This window comes from Camelus ferus, chromosome 13 (assembly GCF_009834535.1).
Source record: "Camelus ferus isolate YT-003-E chromosome 13, BCGSAC_Cfer_1.0, whole genome shotgun sequence".
NCBI classification, from domain to species: domain Eukaryota; kingdom Metazoa; phylum Chordata; class Mammalia; order Artiodactyla; family Camelidae; genus Camelus; species Camelus ferus.
Genome location: NC_045708.1, coordinates 45,284,267 through 45,306,569, shown reverse-complemented (window position 1 = coordinate 45,306,569; position 22,303 = coordinate 45,284,267). Strand labels below are relative to the sequence as shown.

General features: G+C 42.3%; 1 protein-coding gene across 4 annotated transcripts in view; it reads right to left on the bottom strand.

Moving 5' to 3' along the window:
• The window catches only part of NFIA (nuclear factor I A), a 340,770-nt gene that overhangs the window by 40,844 nt on the left and 277,623 nt on the right, over positions 1-22,303 (bottom strand). For 3 of the 4 annotated variants that reach the window (XM_032494424.1, XM_032494425.1, XM_032494422.1), the window contains 2 exons: positions 10,289-10,467; positions 7,852-8,017 (listed from right to left, as the gene is read on the bottom strand). In XM_032494424.1, the coding sequence (XP_032350315.1) occupies positions 7,852-8,017; positions 10,289-10,467 (345 nt within the window). The remainder of the gene's footprint in view (positions 1-7,851; positions 8,018-10,288; positions 10,468-22,303) is intronic. The other variant, XM_032494423.1, reaches the window with a different exon arrangement.

The window sequence follows — 22,303 nt, the reverse complement described above, 5'->3', positions numbered from 1 at the left end:
ATTCCAAATAAAAGTCGTCCTATATTTTCTCGTGATATTTTAAGACAACATTACTTTTTTTTCTTCTCCACCTGAAATTTATTTTGGTGTAAGGAATTTTATTTTTTCTGGGCAGTATTCAGTCATCCCAACACACTTCATTGAATAATCTCTTTCCTTCTTCCAATATGAAGTGCCACTATTATCATATACTAAAACACTATACTTACATGGGTCTCTAATTCAGAAGAACATAAAAAATTAAAATTTAACAAGGATAAGACCATGCTGGTAGAAGAATTAAAATCCATATGGAAATAGAAAGATCAAAGTGAAATAAGTTCCCTGGCACGAAGTGACATCAGACATTAACTAAAGAGTAGATGAGAATGAGGAGGGAGTTCTTAGGAATTGTGTCCTGTGTGTGGTATTGGCTTCAAGATTCTGTGACGTTATAAAAACTCGTGGAACTGTACACTAGAGTGAATTTCATTGAATGTAAATTTTTTAAAAAAGTTTAAAGACTAATGGAATAGTCCAGGCATCATTAATGAAAAACTGTTTTGTGAAAGGAAGCCACAAACTTTTTTAAAAAAAATTCTCTCATCATTATGCACTGGTTCTTCTTTGAAAGAGGAAACACAGTCCTTATGTTGTTTAAAAACTGTGTAAATATGACATATCGTTCACTGACTTGCTCTAAACTTAATTACTGATTAAAACAATGTGTTATACACTTAAAAAAAAAGTGTTGGTAAAAAAAAGAGCTGTCATTGGTTGGGTGAAAACTCAAAAAGTAATTCTTCTAAACATTCATCAACAGTCCAAGCTCTGGAGAGCCCGGGGGAATAAAAGAAATCTGCCTTCAGCAATAGCACCTTTTTTTTTTTTTTTTTTCACTTTTTTTGCTATTTTTGTTTTATCTCCCTCCAAATCTTCTCTTTTCTTTTCTCTGCTAACAAGAGTTACTCTCAGCAATCCACAGAACCAATCCACACTAAAGTATAAGTAGCAACTAATATCTTCCTCTATATGTCTCCCAGAGGGTCTTCACTGCAAACATGTGGACACTGCACTGAAGCATATCTCCCCATAGGAGGCTGCGGCCAAGTGTCTGAACTACAGGTTCAATCAAGGTGGCTGGGTGTGAGTCATGACGCTGCTGCACCTGCATGAGTGACCTTGAGAAAGTTCCCTATCTCTTCACGTCTTGTCTTCCTCAATTAGGGTATTTCGTTTTTGAAGTATCTACGTGATAGCATCAATGTGAGGATTAAAACAAGATAATACATATAAAACATTTTTTAAAGTGTCTGAAGCATTAGTAAAAGCTCAATAATTTGTTGTATTAATTGCAGACAGGAGTAGGCAGGTGTGGCTCTCTGGTAACCAGAAATCAAGTCACATTGCTTTGCAGTTTAGTTACAATAGGGGCTAGCACCAAGCTGCCATGGGATTATCATCTTGGGAAAGTAACCTCCACTTTCTAATCTCAATTTCCTTGTCCATAAAATCCTGACTTCACAGGAGTCTTAGGAAGACAGAATGAGATAATATACATGTGTAAAAGAGCTTATCTAACCCAAAAGCACTGAACATATCTTCATTATTATGCTAGGAAATTTCAATCCCAGGCATAGATGATCATTACATTCTTGGTTAACAGGTTCATACTCATTCATATAATATATACACACGATTCATCAGAGATATAAAAATAAATAATAAAAGAAACTTGTTATTACATGCTTCTAATTTAACAGAATTCTAGTTTAATAAAAAAAAGTTCATGGCTAAGAAGGGATGGAGAAAATTGTTTATAAGTTTTTTATGCATTTTTAAGTTGAGTTTTTGTGTTCCTAATTAATTTAAAAAAGGAAAATATGCATGTTTTATCTTCCATCACAATTCAAAAGTGTTTTTTCCTTTTCATTATAATTCTAGGCTATGATGCCAACCTTCAATTTCTTTTCTGGAAAATTTATACATTTTTATAGTATGATCTTGGTGCCAACCTATTATATAAAAATTGAATCTTCCAATGCAATTAGGAAAAATAGTGCATTTTGAATTATACCAAAAATAGACCCAAACATAATGAGCGATTTCTCCTATTCTTGAGCTGCTGTCCTCAGGTTTCTTAGGAATATCTGTTCATTTTATTACATATTTGAAAAGGAGCCCCTCCGCAATTAATGAGATGGTGCTCGTGGAAAAACTCAGTGCACTGCAAAGAACAGCAGTAGGTGGGATGTTACGATAATTCGTCTCACCAGTAAGATACCTAATAGGCGTCTCCAAACATAACTTGGTCAAACCAAACTTCTGATCCCCACCCCTTGCCCAGGACTGCTCTTCCTGCCATTTCCCCTCTCAGTTCATGGCAACTCCATCCTTCCAGCTGCTCAGGTCAAAAACCTACGAGTCACTGCTGATTTCTCTAGGGTTTTTTTTTCCCCCTCAGTCCACATCGAATGTGTCAGTAAATCCTATCAGCTTTACCTTTCAAATATTTCTCACCACCCCTACTGCCCCCATATCGGTACAGGTCGTTCCCAGCTCCTGCCTGGATTACTGCAACGCAGTGCCACCTCTGTGGTCGTTTTCTCCATTGCACTTACTGGTCCCTAACTTACTAATTTACTTATACTTGGATTATTGTTTGTCCCCTCCCTCTAGAGTGTAAGCCCCACCAGGGAAGGGGATTGTCTGTTTTGTTCACTTTGGGATCCCTTTTGCCTAGAAGAGTGGCTGACATGAAGAAAACAATATATTTATTGGTTTTTTAAAAAAAACCTTTTAGCTGGTCTCCTTGCTTTAATTCTTGCCCCCACCCCCAAAATCTATTTTCAACAAAGCCTTCAGAGGGTGTCGGTTAAACCCTAGGTACTGTCCCTCCTCTGCTCCCCCATCGCACTCGGAGCAAACGCCTAAGCCCTGCCACGGGCCTGGAAGGACCTCCAGCGCTGGCCGCCCCCCCCTGGGGCCCGGCTCCTAGCCTCCTTCATGCTCGCCCGCACCCCCCTTCTGAGCTGGCCTCGCCTGGCTTTCACCCGCCCACTCACTCTGTTCTCACCACCCGGCCTCTGGGCCTCAACACGCCAGGTGGGACTGGCCGATCCCGCCGCTTGGAAAGCTCTTCCCCTGCAGCCTCACGGCTCACCCTCTCACTGCCGTCAGATCTTGGTTCACATTTCCCCTTCTCACACAGGCCCTCTCCGCTCGCCCACTGAAGTTGCGCCCCACCCCAACTAATCCCAACCGCTCGGTGCTCCTTTTCCTACGTGGCACTCACAAATCCCCGTGTACGTCCTTCTGGCTGCTATTACACACATTGTTATTTATTATCTTTCTTCCCTCTCTAAAATAAAAGCTCCACAAGAGTAGGGATTTTTCTCTCTTTCACTTCCTGCAGAACCCTAGCATCTAGAACATTGCCTGGCACATAGTGGATGGTCAATAACTATTTACTGAATGAATGAAAGAAGTGATCTTCTCTCACTGGGCACCCAAACCCACAAAGGTAGTTAATCAGTGGGCATGGGATCCACCCACTGTGAATTACTCCCACCGGCTATTCCTTCTCTTTGTCGTATTAGCCCAAGGAGATCTGGTAGATCAGTCTTTCTCCAAATGCATCAACAATATGAACGTTCTCCTTGAGAAAGAGCAGAACTGTTCATTCCACCCTCATTACTCTGTTTTTTGGGGCTTTGGTAAGGATTTTTCCCATTAAAATGCATTTATTTTATAGGCAAATTCCACCCCCCGCAAATCTACCTTCGCCCAGTTTGCTGCAAAGTTGCATATTGGTGCCAGAGGCAACTGATTAGTTTAAAAATACATACTCTGCTTTAGGCTGGCATCCATTTGTATTTCATTATAAGAGCATATTAAAAATGATGTCTTGGACTTTCAACAGCACAGCACATTTGTCACCCCAGTTCATCCTGACAACCTGCCTATGAGAGTGCATAGAGCAGTTAGCACCAATCCCATTAATAGCCAAGGAAGTCCAGGCTCAGAAAAGCTGGTAACATAGGAGGCCCTGGGCATGATTTCCTTCTTTTACTTTTAAAATCTTATTTTATCGCAAGCCATCTTAAACCCCTCACAAGAAAAGGCTGTCCTCGGTTATACCATTGGTGTTTTTTTTAAAAAAGTCCCAATTTCAGGCATACTGTTGGGATGTTGAACATCTGTACTTAATGCCCTGCTATGATGTTCCTTCTTGCTGAAGTTGAGCTCTAATAAACTGACAAAGATAAACAGGACCCAACCATCCTGTGGTTTTAATTTCTAAGAAAGCTCATCATTTAGGAAACAATACTTCTGCTCTAAATTTTTAGCCAGCAGTAATCCAATTTTGGACACTCCCTCCTTCCACCCATGAGCTGGTTTCTGAAGGGAGGTTCTACCTTCTCTCTCAGATTCAAAAACACCAGGCTGATATTCCTACTAAGTAGCTTAGAAGTCACCCTCTCCAACAAAACCTTACCTGAGGCCCCGCGCGTGGACCAAACTCCCTCCCGTGTCCTCCTGTGGCCCCTATGCACGCCTCTGTCCCGGTGCTGTCCATGTGAATGACCCGTTTCCCTGCTGTCTCTCTCAATAAATCCCACATTCTTTAGGGCAGCGCTTGTACCCAAGCAGCAGCTAACACAGTTCTTGGCACATGACAGATGCTCGATGGAAGAAGGATGAATAAATGAATGGAAGAAGGTAGTCATCAAGGATGAATGTTAGGAAGGGGGGAGCTACTTCACTCTTGATATCTTTTCCCTCCCATACACTCTTGGCCTCTCTCCACTCCCTCACTTACTGTAGAGATTGGATGTGGAAAATGCACGTGACTTGTCCCACCCCTTCCTCGCCTCTTTCTCTGAAGGACACAGGTGCTGGCAGGGAGCACACAGCCATCTGGACTTCCATCAACTCTACATAGGAAGGCAAGACCCCTCTGCCCCACACAGGAAGGCCTGCGGTGGTCGGTGGTCCTGCACCGCCAGGGACTGGGTTGGTGTGTCTGTGTTTTAGCATTAGGAAGCACTTTTGCCTGTAGTTAAAAAATAAATTCTCTAATAGAATTTAGCCTGGTCTTCCACCTGATTTTTTTTCTTGTATTTATCAAATGGTTCAGAAATCAGGGCTTGGGAAATGATTATTTGGGAGGGGGGCGGTCCTTAAATCTCTTCCCAATGTGCACCAGTGGGCTTTGAGGTTTTTAATTTGAAAGGCTTCTCCTATGCTATAAATTACAGGTTTCCCAGATGATCACTGTCTTAATAATAAAGTAGAAGATGGTCAGGCACTATACTGTGGTGAAACAACATAATACTGTGAATTCAGCAGATCCCAGAAAAGACCAGAAACAAGGGCTAAAATTTATGATCATAAAAATCTTTCTATGCCATCAGTAGAACATTTGTTTTGTCTATATTCCTAGAATCCTAGGATTCAGAAAGTATCAAATTGCCTATATCAAACATTGGGCCCCCGCTCCTGAAACTTTTTTTTCTAAAACTCTGTAAACACTGTGCTGAACACTGTGTGAACATGCAACCACATGAATGGAATCTGTCAAGACCTCCTCCACACTTCTTCCCATGATGCTGAAAGAATGCTCGAGGCTGGGCACAAGAGGAGGAAAGGTGTGTTCTTACACAAGGCATTAGATTCCATTCATGGAGTGGAGTCCAGGGTATGGACCCAAAGGCATCAGCCTGATAGAGGGGTTGAGTAGCTTCCACGTGTCCTACAGACATACCACTAGCCAAGCCTGAGGCTTCTACTAGGTAAGGGTTTTGGCAGGTAATAAAACCCTCCGGTTTATTTGGTGGTGGTGCTTATCATGGCTGATTTCACATAATCCTCCCAGCTCTGTATTATCGCCCACATTCTACAGATGAGGAAACTGGGACTGGAAGAGAAACACAGCTAGTGATCTGAAAGGTGGGGATTTGAGCCCCTAACCTTCAGACTTCAACAGCTGCACGTGGTAACATTGACAGCGGAGGTGAGGATATGTTTACATAGAACAGGAAGAACATTAAACAAGGCTTTTTAAGGGCTGTGCCCATATCCCGTACATACAGAGAGACGATGAACAGAAAAGTGGTACCCAGAGGCAGGCACGGGGCACAATAAGCATGTGAACTGCCAACGTGTCAGCCAATATCCCCAGTGACTGGATTTAAATAGTTTGGGGATGGTTACGTCTCTGACTCGTTGGAAGATGTTACATGAATACACAATAAGCAGGACATGCCTATAAGCATGTGTTTCTCAGAAGCTTCTTTTCTAAGCTGAGCTCCCCAGATCCTCAGAGCCAGTCTAGTTTGCTTCCTATGACACTAGACACTCAGGGTTTTCTCCTCTGTTGAAAGGTGTTGAACCACCTCTTACCAAGAGAAGTAAGCCTCCCCAAAATTGCTCCTGGGCTCTCAATCTTTTTGCTATAAAACCAGAATCCACATACAGCACCACTCGCTTCTGCATGTACTATCAAAATGAATACACACTAGATGACCCAAAGTTCGTCCACACCCGTGAGGGACTCCAGACATTTGGGATTCAGTGTCCCTAAAATTAAATCTAATGAACACAGTAGCAACAAAGGCTGATTTTTCTCTTTGGCCCTTTCCCTCCCGTACCCAATGCCACTACGTACGATCCCAGTACCGAGAGGTCTGAATCCTCCTTCACTACACTCAACCAAATGGGGTTGTCCAAACCCAAAGCTTCTGTCTATGAAATCTCTCTTCCTGTGCTCCCCTCCATTCAGCTTCTATAATTGCTGCGCAAGTTGTCGATCTTAACAGTTTGCTCCTGCTGTATGTTCATCTCGTCCTCAGCAGAGTCCTTGTGTCCAGCCTCACCGTCTTGAAGGCCTCCTCTCCTTAGAGTCACTGTCCCAGTTCCCATCCTTTCCCGTGCTTCGATCCCTCCGTAAAGCTTTAGAGAAGGTGATCATCACACCCCTGTCGAGGTTAGCTAGTCCATCCGTCACCTGGGAACTCTGCCTCCAGCCGTCATTCTCTTTGTCATTGTTTCAGGTACTAATAAAAGCCAGATTTATGTCTTCAAGCTGTTTCTATTCCCTTGTCATCTTTTAAAATACCAGGAAATATCAGGAGAATTCTTCTCCCTCTAATTCATTAAGTAATGATTCCCATCATCCAAAGAGGTTTTGAAATCCTGTACTGTCTGATCACATGTCCCCAGACTATTCAGAGAAGAGCCAAGAGTTCTTTTCTCTTCCTTTCCAATTCCACCTTCCGTCTCTTCCCTCTGCCAAGCTGAGCCATGCAACTGCCACGGCTACCAGCACTGACCTTCTGCCAGGCTCTTACGCTTGGCAAATGTTCAACGTACACACCTTTGAACTGTTACTTTGATCTAAACTTTTTTTTCCTATTTGATGGATGAGGTGGATAACCTGTGTAGTTCAACAAATGCATTTCTCTTGGACTGAAAGTTACAGGAAGGCAGGGCTCCACAAAAGTATGGGGACCTTTTTGCTAATAAGAATTCACACTAGTAGCTGCTGTTTGATGATCACAAGGCTAGCATTCAAAGCCACTCAAAGAATAGGCAAAATGTACTAACTCAAATCTTGATTTCAGTCCTGGGCGTGTGGTCACACCATTTCATCCGCCCAAACAGCCAGTCATTTCCACACCTGGTGGAGTCGGTAGTACCCTAGAGGGCTATTTGCTGTGATCTGGTCTTGGTTCTACAAACTCATGCTGCAGCCAGCACTGGGGATCATGCCTGCCACTAAAGCCTATGCAGTGAGGGGCCAAGCTTAGGTTTGGACTGAAGTGCACAGAGCTTTACAGGTGACCGGCGCCTCGTCTCGGCCATACTTACTTGGTGAGGTGGGGGAGGCTGCGCCTCCTTCTGTTGACGTGGTCGGAGGCTTTGTGTCTGGCACCGGCAGAGGCACAGGCCTGGCCATCGGTGGTGGCGGCGGCGGTGGCAACATTGGGGTGGGAAGGAATGGGTTGTGCACTTTGCCTTGGCTACTCCCATTGGGCTGCGAGGGTGGGAACAAAACAAAACAGACGGGAGAGAGAAGTAACAGATAGGAACCATTAGCTGCTTCTGAAAACAAGACTTGTTAGGCACCTTTCATGTAAATCACTAAGTATTCTAGCCACTTAATTCTTCTGTAAGAGCACATGGATGAAGAATGGTGGGTTGTTCTTAAGGCATTCCACGAAAGTACAGTGTCGGGCACACATGCTCAATGCATCCTGAACGCATCTCTTGAATTGCTTTGGCCTTCTTTGCATCTAGTTCTGTAAAATGACCTGCCAACTTTAGCTTGGAATGTTTCGATTCTGTATTAGCTGTTACCTTTGTCATCATTTTCCTGATTATTAAATACTAATTAATATCTGAGTGTTTCATAGACTGTAGAATTACTCCATCATATCTATTTATATGGGTTTACTGAAGTTTCCCCAAATATGCATTTGAGATAAAAAATATTTTATTTTCACTCTTCAAAGTTGATATTATATAACATTTAATAAATATGTTAAGTGAACATAAAAAATTTCTTTCACATATTGTATAACATCAGGCACAGAAACTTCAGAATTCAGCTGTCAAAATTCTGCTGAGGAAAAATATCACTTCTAATTCTGATTTAAATTATATAAGCATATGCCGTAAGAGTCATATTTATTTGGCTGCCTGATGTTCGAACAACCAAGTAACAGCTCTTGAACAAAAGGAAAGTTTCCCTCTGAAGAAAGCAATAAAATCCATTTCTTTTTGAGTGTTTTGAAACAGTCCCATGAAGAGCCCTGCCTTAAACCCTATAAAGTTTTGATCAAAATGCAAAACTGGGCATTTGACAGTTACACAGGATGATGTCAGGACTATTAAAAAAATAAAGGTAGAAATTTAAACGTCAGTTGCTTGATGCTGGTGATCATTTCAGTTTTTTCTTGGTTTCCCCAGTGGCCTTCCTGCCTCCAGACTTCAGTGACACCATTCAACCAACAATAACAGCTCAAATTTAGGCTACAGCCCTGAATCAAAATTTAGTTAAAGGAGATGCTGTTGTTCCAGGCTTTTAAGCTTAAGCTTAATAATTTGCAAAGGAAGTTTCTCTCACTGCCTCAGCAATAGTCACTTATATATTTAGTATTGTTCCTTAAAGACAGTCTCATCTGACAGTCGGAATGCTGCATATCCTTGCCAACAAACTTGCCTGTGTGTTATTTCTGAGTGGGCTAGAAGTCCATAAGTGAACGCTTTAGAATAAGCCACACAAATGAATACAGAAGCAAAAAGAAAAAAGGCACCATATTGATTTGTTGTCTAGACAGAAATGTATCTGCTAACACATCACCAGACATTAGTCAAAGCTGCCTGTTCTGTCTCAGATATGCAGAATCAGGTAGTTCCTTCAAGGGAAGAAAATCAGTGATGGGCAATGTGATACAATATTCTAAATTAGGCAACAATCATTAGCGCTAATCTGTGGCTTCACGTGCAGTTATTAGGAGAAAATCTCACTTGGCTTTACGCTGCTCATTATTCACAATTTATTGTTATTATTATTGACCTTGGGATCCAGCTATCCATTGTAAACATTTGGTGCTATATTTGATATAAAATTTGTGATTTTTAAAAAACTACTTTTACGTTAGGAATATTATTGCATATTGTGACTTGGTTGGTTTGAGGGAAAAATGAAAACATTCACTTAAAGCTATTGAATACTGTTTAGCTTTCTACAAAGATAAGTGGGAAAGATAACTACTTGCAGAAATAACAAACTATAATAAACTGTACTTTGAGCATCTTGAGTTCAAGTACTGGTCAACTTGATCTAAAGTGTTAGAAGGCTATTTAAAAAAAATCTCAACTTGGTTGATCTGAAACATCTGTGCCCCTTCCTCCCCTACCTCTGCCTACCACCCCAAACCATTAAAATTATTTGGTCTTTCTATTTTGTTAACTGTATGAGCCCTGGGGTCTGTACGCATGAGGTGGAATTATCAGCCCACAGACCTCAGAAGGTTATGTAGTTCACCCTTGAGATGATTTGTATCTATAATCTTGACAGTTGCGAAGTTAACACAAACACTGTTTTTAAACCCTGGCCAGTCACTCTTAGAGTAAGTTAACTTTCCCACAATCTAGAATAAATATGACATTTGCCTGCAGTCAGTCAGCACAACATCAGAGCACAGCATCACATGGTCATAAGGTCTCCTCTTGCTATTTTTACATTCAGTTAAAATTTCTAAAGAAATTGGAAAAAAAAAAAAAAAAGAAGTTTCCTTACATTGAGGAACCCCACCTGTCCAGCCTGCTGACCAGCATCAGGGCAGACAAGTTGGACAAACTCTTTGAGCGTCTCCTGAGGGTGATAGCGGATGGCCGGGTGGGAGAAGTAAGGCCCAGGCTGCTGGATGATGGGTGATGTCGGAAAATGAAGAGTCGATGGTGTCGCGTGTGGACTTGCTGGAGGAAAAGAAAACCTCAGAGTCAAAAAGAGAAAGACCTGCTTTGCCACAGCTTTTACGCCGGATTCAACTTCTTTTTTAAATATCTTCTTCTGACCCAATTCATAGTAACCGCTGACATGGCAGGACTGAACACTGGGTGGGTCTGATAGATTTTCTTCCTTGAAGCTCTAAGACAAACATGGAGGTTAAATTCGGGTAGAGTTTCAAGCTGTCTTTCTATTTTCAGTGGACATGAGTTATATAGGCATTAATAATCCTTGGTGAAGCTGAAGATTATTCATTACCTTAAGAGCCTTTTTAATGAAGCAAGCAATAAAAAATGTATTTGGTAGATTAGACCTGATTTAACTGACATTACATATGACAAATTCCAGTTTGCACATATGGACCCGCTTTCATGCTGAGCTATCCGTAGACAATAATTCATTGTTAAAGCTCTTATACCCCTCTCAAGGAAATTTCTAGGGACTAATTCAGGATGAAGTTTTTTTTGAAGTCTGTAGTAAATGATCACTTAATGAACCCAATGCAATGTGGGTGCCTCACTTTATACAGAAGGTTTATGTTGTCTTTTTTTCTTTTTTGCCATTTCAAAGGCAAACTCAGGAATGCATAGGTGTTAATTAGAGTAGGGGAACCCACAGGCTGAGGAGGCAGGCAGTGACCCCTGCTAAACTGCTGGCCCTCTGCGTGTACAAACTGATGATGGACTCAGATAACTCTCACTGCCCTGTACTTGAACCTTGCTAAATTTCAGTGATACAGGAAGAAGACAGCATTAGATTAAAAAACGTATGAGAGGCGCTGAATAGTTTTTCCTGAGAGAACTTCTGCCCTGACACTGGAAGGGTGGCTGGTGAAGCCTGCTGGAGGGCAGGAGGGGCACGTGGGAAGGGAAGGCACTCCAAGCAAGTAACGTCAAGACAGCAGCTCTCACTTCTCAGTGAGGGCCGGAAACAGCTCCCAAATCAAAGCAGGTGAGAGTATTTCTCTTTCCTTGCTTTTTGTAGTTTAAATCTTTAACCTCAAGGAGACGCTGCAAAGAGAAAACAAAGGAATATCCAAATATTTGGAGAATAAGACTTTCCTAATACGGAGAGTGACACAGAAAACTGAAGGGCAACTGACAAGACTGGCCTCACTTCCTACCACTGTCCCCTCAGCATGGCTGAGGACTGCTGAAACCGATGCATCCCTAGGGACCCCTGGGCATGGGTTCTTGGTCCCCTAGCAGGATAACTTTAGGTCTGGGGCATTTTCTGACTACTAATTGGAACGGCGAGGACTCTGAGGTTCAGAAGGGCATCTGCAATTTTTAAAGAGTAGAAATGGGGGGTTGGAGGGGAAGCAACCATCCAGTTCATACCTTGCAGGTGACCTGATGGGACCTTTCATTCATGTAACCTTTCATCTATCCCCAAATCTTCCTAGGCTCCTACTGTGGGCTGGGGACACAACACTGAGACAACACAAAGTTTTGTCTTCAGTCATATAATGGAGGGCATCCTGAACATCACCTCTTCAAACCAGAATTCTTGCCACCTTCCACCCCTCATACTTGTTTTTCTCTCTTCTCCATTTTGTAAATAACTTTCCTATCCAGTTAATGATTCGCTGTCATATCCCAGAACAGCGTCTGGCACTCGATATGCATTTGTTGACGGTACAATGAATGACTGACTATATGAATGGTACAGAAATTAATAAAGTAACCATACCAATAAATATAAATCTAAATTTTTTTTTAACCTGGCAAAACGCCAGGCAGCATCTAGGAAAACTGGTAAAACTTAGGACTTCATACGATGAATGATAAATCTTGGAATCCATTATTGCCTGAGTTCAAATCCACAGCTAAAAAGTTAAATGGCTCTGGTCATCTCTTACTCTACAAATTGTGCTGTTGGCGTTAAAGAACCAAAGAAATTTTTTTATCTAATAAGGTACAGTTGTCTTTGCTGGTAGCAAGAAACTCTGACCAGGTGCCCTGCACTTGACCAAACAGTTTTCAGTCAGAGATGGAATGTGGCATTTCCCGGATGAGGCGGGGAGTGCACTCAGCATAACATGACACACTCTTGCAGCAGGTCAAACACCAAGGTGGCCACTCCACTGTCAAGGGCCCCAGGAAGCAGGCCTTCGGGATAAAGTGGCGATGTCTCAAGCGTTCAGTGGAAAGTGATGAACGGTTTGTTAGATTATGAAATTGAGAATTCTGCCCAAGGGAAAAAATTCACTTGAGCAAAGATTGGGCAGATAAAAATTAAAGAAACCTAATAGAGGAAGTAATTCAACAGGATCATGAAACCCCTCCTTTAATTGTTAATAAACAGCCTTGCCCTCTTTTTGTTGTTGTTAAATACGTAAAAGAAAATCATTAACAGCTTACATTTTTCTCCTTTGGGGGGGGGGAGGCTAATTAGGTTTATTTATTTATTTCTTTGATGGTAGTACTGGGGATGGAACCCAGGACCTCATGCATGCTAGGCGTGCACTCTACCACAGAGCTATACCCTCCCCACCAACAGCTTAAATTTAGACCTTAGTTTCTTCATTACATTTAACTGAAAACAATATATTCACCTTTTCCGTGTGTCATAGAGTGTATTTTAATGTAAACCTCAGAACACATGGCACTATATGCAGTTAATTTTACAATGACTGATTTATGAGAATCAATTACTTCTTAATTAATACCAGGAAGTCATTGAGCCTGTAGATTCAAATGAGACAACTGCTGAGTCTGCATTTCAAAGGGTCATCCTTCACAACCCTCACTTTCTCAGGCCTTGGACTGTCTGGTTCAGCCATTAGTCCACTGTCGAACTGGGTATAAATCCTTCAAGTCCCTGGGCTTTAATTTCTTCGAACAGAAAACAGTTGTGTTGCAGACATCACACAGCTCTGTTACATAGTATGAAATACATGCAATTTCTCTGGGTAACCTGCTAGCAGTACCCTTGTCCTGGACAATGAGACAGCATCCGCTTCTTCTGTTGTTCTGAAGCTCAGACTTAAGATCTCATCAGTGTTTGAATATGGTCTTCCTTCTTCTCTCTTTCTTGTTTTCTTTCCTTTATCTTGGATTGGATGTTTAGTGGGCCTAAGTTTTTGTCCAGGTAGCCTCCAATTATTTTAGAAAAGGTCACTGGCATTAAATCAATCAATCAGCTATTCAATCAGTGAAATTCATTTAATGTATTTTGAGATGGTCCAATCAGGCCCTACAGAAGCGAAACTATCATTGTGAAGCTGGCATGGTGCTAATGTAATGCACAGAGAATGGTATGAGTCCAAATTTTTGACGGAGAAAAACATCTCTTATGGATGTGTGTGTGTGTGAGTAGTTGACACAATAAAAAATTATAGCACATTATGTAAATGCATATTTAGATCCTTTAAAATGTGCATTATTTACTTGAGAGTCAATAAAGGCTTTTCTCAAGTGGTTACAGTTTATTGCAGAGCATCCATCTGTATCCATGTTGATGTTAATACAATTTTGTGTATTCAGAGGCACTACAAAATTGGCTGCTTCTGGGCTCTAATACTTGTAGTCCTCCCCTAGGCCAGGAGCAGCAGAAAGTGTCAGAGACACTCCACTCTCCTGGATGTATCTCACTGCTAGTTTAAACTTTAACCAGAGGCCAGACTTGTTCCAAACAACTGCTTGGGCTTTTCACAAAGAATACAAGTAAGATGGGAAGGAAGGAAATTTGATCAGGGTTCTTCGGCTGGAATGGCACTGCCTACACATTCTAAACAGAGTAGCCACAGTGAAAGAAGCAGAGACCCAGAATTTCCCAAAGGGTGTAGGCCCAGTTATTTATTGCAAAATGATCATATTACTGGATACTTAAAAACAAGAAAGCAGGTCAGGCAGGTTGGTTTACTTGTTTGTGACACCCCCCCTCCCCCCCAATTATTTAAAAGACTCACTCGGTTTTAGCTTGAAAGAGAAAAAGTAAAAAGTTCAACATGCTTGAATATGTATTTTTTAACTTAAAAAATCCTTCCTCCTCCTTCCCTCCTGGGGAAGGAGAAGGTCAAGGTCATTGCTGTATCATTGTGTATGCTGAGAGCCTTACATGGTCCACAACCGATTCTTGGGTCTGAGAGGCCACTACAGGGAGGGGGCTGTGTACACACATATTCTAGCTCAAAGAGGATGACACTGGGGAGATGGCCTGATAGCTCTGGAATCTTGCATTTCATTCTAAGTTTTAGGAAGAAGAAGAGATCTAAGAAAGCCATCTCTCTCTACCCTTCCCAGCAGTTTTGCCCAAACTCAACCTCCAAGAATTCTAATAACCCTTCTGCATTTTTTTCTCAAACCAAAATGTTATGGCTGAAATATGCTCTTCTATTTAGCCCCGACATTGCCTGAATTGCTTTATTTCTTGTACATGCTTTATTTCTTCTGCAGACTCTCCCAGACTGCACAGGGACTAGGCCCTTTTTCATGTTAGCTTTTGCTTTTGGGCACTGGGCCCTTAGATCCTACTCTGTCTTCTATGGGAGGCTCCCAAGATAAGCCATCAAGAGAACAGTGCAACCGATAAAATCTAATCCTCCTTCAGGTGCAGAGTGTTCTTAAGACAGTGTTGCAAACAGCCTTCTTCCCTCACAGAGTGAAGCATCACTCCCAAGCCCTGGCATTTGCAAAACTCCAGTCTTAACCATTAATCGACACTAAGTCAGCGGCAACAGGTGAGATTCCAAACTGTTTCTCTCCGTTAGCACCGCTAGAAGAAAAAGCTACTCATCTGTCTTCAGGGGTAAGATATTCTTTAGACAAAAATAACCAATTCCATACAAGGTGGCATTAAGAACTCCTGACTACTCATATTTAGAAGTAAAGATTTTTAATAAGGCAGAGCTCTAAAAGGAGGAGGAAGTGGAAGCAAAAAAAAAACAAAAAAACAACAAAAAAAAAAACTGCACTTAAAAAAAAGCCTTCCAGAAGGGCAAATGGAACCTGAATTGTTTGGGTTGTCAACTATTATGTAGTTTGCTCCTTCAGAAATTCAAAACCACATATAACACCATGATAGCCTCCCTAAAGCTGAGAAATCTATCTTAATGGTCCACAGTTATAATTTATAAATCACACATGAGTCAGACCTGCCATTTATGAAAGCCTAGAAGTTTGGAGTTATGGGATTTATTTTAATAGAGACACAAGGGACAAGGACTTGGCAATGGTTTTCAAGCCTTTAGGATGTGGCGCCTTTTCCAAATAACAAACCTTTGACTCAAGGCAAACCAAGATTTTCAAAACATGGAGTACACAACTTTAACATCGGTGAGATGCCTGCAAAAGAACCTGAGTATGTCAAACGAGAGAAATACATGGCATTGCACGATGACTTGCGAAACACCAGTATTTTTATGTTCATGCCACCCATGTAAGTGACTTTACACCACAGTAGATTTCCAAGATAGCTGATGTGTTCTATTCCACTTGAATTAAGGGATCTTCCAAATATCTTTTGGAAAAACAGACAAAAAAAAAAAAAAAAAATTGAGAGCTGGGTGGGGGTGGGGGGCAGGTGAGGATCTTTTAAAATTTTAATTTAGATTATTTTTGGCTACTTAAAAACCTTTCTTACACAAAGGCCCTGGTTTATAACCTAGTTCATGGATTTACAAACATTTTCTGTAAAAGCCAGAGAGGCTATAGTTTAGGCTTTGCTGGCCTCCTGGTTTTTGCTGCAACTGCTGGACTCTGCTACTACAGAAGTAGCCATCGATACTACACAAACAAATGAATGTGGCCCTGTTCCAGTAAAATTTTATTTAAAAAAACAGGCAGACGGCTAAATCTGGCTGGTGGGCCATACTTTGCTGGGTCCTGGTGCAGACCCACATAAGTCCTGTTCAGTCTCCAAACACTTGCAAAGCTCTGCTTGTGAACCAGCACCAGCCAATCACTGTTCCTTCCACTTCCTCCCTACCAGCTGGCCTTCTGCTGAAGCCTTCCCTTTCTGAAGGTCTCCAAAGCAATCTGCTTGCCTTCCGTATCTCCACTGACTAGCCATGCACTGTCACTCTTTTGACTGTCCCTCTTCACCATTACTTAACATGCCTCGGGGATGTGCTGGTTTCCTACATCTGTGTGTATATCATGTCAAGTTAAACATACAGTCAGAAAAGTAGAGAAGTATAAGGACCATGGAGCTCTGGAGTCAGATAGACATGGATTTAAATTCTAGCTCCATCATTTACCAGCTGTGTTTCAAGTTCCCAAGCTTCTTGCAGTTTACCATCTGTATAATGGGGCCAATACCTCACAGATTTGTTCTGAGGATTAAATAAGCCAATGTATCTAAGGCACGTGGAGCAGATCCTGCCCACGGGGTTAAGCAATCATCAATAAATAGCTTCTTTTATTTGTAATACTATGATAGGTAAGGATGGGAATGGGGATGAGAAATGAATACACTGGAATTTGCTCCCATGTGCTGGGGATCTGTCCAAATTGCAGAATACACGGGGGAAAGGAAGCTGTTGCCCACCCGTCTCAGGCAAATGAGGACATAAATCCTGATAAAAGAGTATGAGCTGTTAGACTGCACATGACATGAGGGTCTTGAAAAAAGTTTCATAAACAGTAAAATGCAAAACCAAAGCAACAATAGAAGCGATCCTGAGATAGCCGCCATAGGTCCCATAGAAACAGTGACTGTAAAGGCCCTTTTGTGATGGAAGATACTTTGAATCCCCACCTCTGCTTAAATCTGAGATTTAACCTGGAGACTTACAATTCTGGCATAGTCTCTCTCCAGACTCCATTTTTTCCTTAGACCTACAATCCCTGAGTGCCCATCTTGCCCTCCCCCTTTACCATGTACCCCGCTGCTACCCAGGCATGTTTCTGACCTAACAGGATTCTGAGCATGGCCTCTTCACGGTCTCCCAAACCCGGATGGAATGGACTTGCACAGCCCGCCATCTTAGTGATGGGAGTTGCTTAGCAGAGAGCCAGTGTTTTTGCTTAAAAAGTTTTTTAGAAGATATGGGGTACTTTTTAGGAAAAGTTTCTAATTCTATAAAGAGACTTGGGTTTTGCCTCTGTCACTGCCTGGCTTTACATGCAGGCAACTTTCTCTCCCCTGTAGTTCTCTCAAGGGCAAGATGAGCAGTTCGAACTCAACAGCCGCTGAGGCTCATCCAGCTTAAATTCCAGTGAAATTTAGTCTCTGGGATTACATTCACAAATAACTCAGTGCAACTGACCCAGAGGTAATAACACTGAGATCTAAAATATCTGAAACAAGGGAGTGTGCAGCTTTTAAAAGAAATTATTTTTTGAATGTTTCTGGGATATTAAGTTCTGGGGTATATCTGGACTCAGTCAGGTAGCCTGACTCTGGGAATGGGAAGGCTGGGATATTTAGGGTTTTAAAAACCTTGAGTGAACATGCTAGTTGAAACTCTGTGAGATGGAGCCCCAGCCTCTGGGTCCTGACAGGACCTCTTCTCTGAATAAACCACATTCATGCACAAACTGCTTAAGCCGTCACAGAGTCTACAGTGTGCCAGACAGTATGCTCGACCCTGGGCTGTTTACTATCCTTAGAGTTGTGTTTTTAGATTAAATTAAGACGTGAAAATAATCAGGATCATACAATGCACCGTGGCAATACGAGATAACCGGGAGTCAAGAGTTGAGCTGTTCTCAACTGTTTTCATGGACCTGGAAGCCCACAGTCCATGGACTAAGAGTCACTTTCCTAAGAACTGTATTTGACCTGTGCTCTGCAAGCCTGACCTGCAGGACTAAGTCGCTTGGCTGGTGGCAGAGCTGAGCCCGTGCCCCGCACTCCTTTCTCCCGTACTGGACAGCTTTTAGTTTTGCCTGCCCATCAGTCCTTCTGGGAACAGCACTCTAATGTTTCCTTGGATAAGTAGCCTTCCCTCCACCCCAGTCTTAGTGTAGACTTAACCCTCCCCCCAGCTCTGGGGGTGGGCATGTAACCCAGGCCACACCCACAAGAAACTCCATGATCTTTTAGACATAAAGCGTATTTTAAAAGCGAGCAAATGACCCAAACCAGGCCAATCAGAGCCATCAGCATCCAGAAGTGGGACCCTTCCTAGATCTCCTGTGAGAAACCTGTTCTCCTTCCCTTAGGATTGTTAAATTGGTGGGAAATAAGCCTGGAGCTGCTCACATCATTAGTGAGGAGATTTAACCTACGAATGAAGTTCACACAAAGGACAGCAGAGCCAGAAAAGAGAAAGACACAGATTTCTGAAGGTATCACCTGAACATCTGGATCTAGCACTACCTGAAGCCATAAACCCTTTAACTTTTCCGTTACATGAAACAATCCAGTATTTTCTTTTGGGGAAACTGGAGGGGTGGTGAAGCAGTCTGGTTGGGTTCTTTCACTCATAAGAATATTTTACTTGAAAGAGTGCTTATTATCATATCTCCTGTTCATTACTGGATATGCCACAAATCAGTAACTCTTATTATGGTATTCAAGAATTTGGGGATTCAGGGAGATACAGAGATATCCCTCAGGGATACCGAAGCTTTCTAAATTCACATTGCATGCCAACAGGAGAGACCCACACAAACTGAACAAATAAATTCAAATCCCCACAAATACTTTACATATCTGTGCTGTATTGTCCCTTTCTTCAGTTCCCCTCTCATGAATCTCATCCTGGTAATAATTATTTGCCTGTTCTTCTGTTCTACTACGTTGCAGGGGCAGGACTGGCTTCTCTGGTTTGTTCATTGGGGCCCAGCACAGTGCCTGGCAGATGACATGTTCTCAAAAATTATTTGCTGAATGGACTGGTAAATCGCAAAGGTGCTGATCGCTTTAACAAGAGCCATGCCTGAACGAAGACAAGCCAAAGCCAGGCCTTCACTGGGGCTACAAGGCTAATCATCATTGGAGGGGCCTCACCTGCCCCACTGGGGACACTCCCCTGTTCTTCCAACCACACAAGAGTGATGGGATGGGTACCCAGGCTGGCTCACTTCCCTGAGGCCCCCCTCTCTTCTAGATCATGAGGCTCCTCCCAGAGAGGAGAAACACATACTCCTTCTGGACCCACAAGAGCAGATGAGCAAGAGAACTGGGGGTGGGGAGTGAGGAATGAGGGAAGTGAGAATTCTTTCAAGAGGACCACACATAAAAACATAAGGACATGGGGATGGGGGAATCTGGGATAGTTAACATTTAGTAACATACTAGCCACATACCACGGCTTTCCATAGGTCACTTCCTCCTCCTGTTAGCATCTTAAAGTTCTGTACAGGTGGGAAAACAGAGGCCAGTGGAGGATGGGTAGGTGACTTGCACAAGCTTATTCAGATCCCAAGTGGCCGGCGAGGATCTGAATTCTAAGCCGGCTGACTCCACAGACCGTGCCCTTTTCACCGCACTCTGCTGCTCCCGTTTGAGTTATTTTTCAGAGGTTAGATGGTCTCTTTCCTGTCACGATTTTTCCCTCCCAGGTCCCTTATGACTAGAATCCAACCTGACAACCCTGATGTTCCTCACATGTGTTTTGTACGTAAGAAAAATGAATTGTTTGAGGGGGAAAAAGGCAACTGCCATTTAGTACGAGGAAATGGCAAATGTAACCTTACTGCGGAAATACACATTTTAAAAAACATTCCACTGCACGTGAGTGACTACATACACTAGTTCCAGTCATACAAAGGATGCAGCGTGAAGCGGGCTGACTCTCGTGGTTCTGCAACCACATTAATGGGACTGAACATTCCTATTTTGAATATCAGTGCTCACCCCCTTTGCCTACACGGATGATAAGCTGATACTCCATAAACATTGTTAAAGCTACAGTTCCATGCTACAGTAATTCACTTAACTTTAACATGATTTATGGTTCTGTCAATAGGGGAGGCTGAAAACCCTGCACTAAGGCTTCAGTGTGAGCTTCATATTTAAAACAGCCTCTGTGTGTGTGTGTGTGATAGAAAACATTCCACATAAAGAGGAGATACAAGTCCAATACTGACTTTTTATTCTACTCTGAAAAAAGGAGAATAAAGAATGTATCTCAATGTGGCATCAATGTTATATTAAGCTAAATCAGAAAGACCTGCTCGGGATTTATCTGATGATGTGATTTACAGTACAAGTGATACTATACTGGAAGTCTTATCAATGCCAGGATTTCAAGGAAATCTTGCTCAGAACCAGTGCCTTCACTGTGTCTGCATACATGGATTTATGGTGGGGGCCGGGGAGGGCGGGTGGAGGGAGAGAGGGATGGATGGAGAGATGGAGAGGGTTAGAGAGAGAAAGGGGCAAGGAATTCCAAAAGAGAGCAGCTGTTTTTGTCCAGATGAGTTTAAATCTGGGTCCACGTGGTTGATCACCTATCACCCCATTCTTCTCTCAGGCACTCACCCTGGTGCATTTTGCCCCTTTAAGAGATTAAGGAGCCAATTGGTCTTCCTGCTCTAACCTGTCCTCCTTGGGACAACATATTAACAGATTCCACTGCAGAAGAGCTCTCTTTAGAAGTTTGCTGCGGGGATGACAAATTAACCCAGCAGGGTGTCCCACACATCTATCTCAGTACAAATTATTAGTGTAATAGAGCTTTTAGTTATGCATTTATCTAGTAATTATTGAACGGTTACACAAAACCAAGCTGAGCAGCCATGGCCCTTTATGAGGCTCGCTCGGTGGGTGGCCTTACAGTTAATTTAGGATACTTCTCCACTAAGCAGTTCACTTGCAGACAAATTAGCTCAACAGCCTTCTCCTTTAAATATTTTCCATGTCACAGTGAAACTCTTTACAATACAATAAAGGTACAGTTTTAATTACACGCTTCCTGACTTTTGTTTAGTTGTAGTTTTAAAACATTTGCTGGCACTGTTTTTTTCCTTCAGCTGGGCAGTCATAGCTGGTTGTTAAGTATCTGGCTAATGAATTTAATAATTTCCTGAACTGGGACTTAAAGGGCCTTTGCTAAAAAGCTGCTTTTCCTCTTTGCCATCCAGTCCCTTCAAAGCTCATCGACAAGGTTTCCCATTAGGCTGGGCACCAGCACTTGAGCAAACGCCGACCAGCCTTCCCAAGCCCTCTTTCCCTTTTTAGTGCTTCTCAAAGGTGGTACTTGTTAGGTCTGCGATGCCTGCATCTGAAAGTCAATTCTGGCAACTCTGATTGTAGAAAGACAACGTAATGTTTTCTCAAATGACACGCTCCCATAATAAATAAACACCTTGAGTCTGCTGGCAGATTATTTCAGCACCTTGTTAGCAACAGGTTCTTAATTGCTTCTCATTTTCCTGAGATGATTCAATTGCACTAAACCAGGAGAGACAAATTAGATTCAGCTCCACCGAAAGGAGCACCAGCCTGTTCTACAACTAAGTTAAAAAGCTTTCCTAAGAGGCAAAGACGTTTGCCCATATGATACAAGAAAGCGAAACAAACCCACCTCTTAGGCATGGGGGTCTGTGCTAAGGAAGGGAGCCATGGACACGACAGTGATGAAGCACCAGGGGATTGTCCCTCTTCAGGGTCCTCAGTTTGGATAGAAAATTTTATAATACTGCGGTAAATAGTCCATAAAAAGGAGATCAAATCATTTTCAGCTCGGCATTTCTCTTAACACCCGTTAACGCAGAAGCTCTTAATTAAAACCAAGCAAAGGTGTATCCAGCACTTACTCACTATGCTATGCATCTCCCTAAATGTTGCCAAATACACGCGCTTGACTATTATATTATTATTCCACACGGGGGATGGAAAGAACTCCCTAACATTCCCAAACTTTCTGATTGTCTTCGGTCAAATCCACGCACTCACTTTCATTTATTC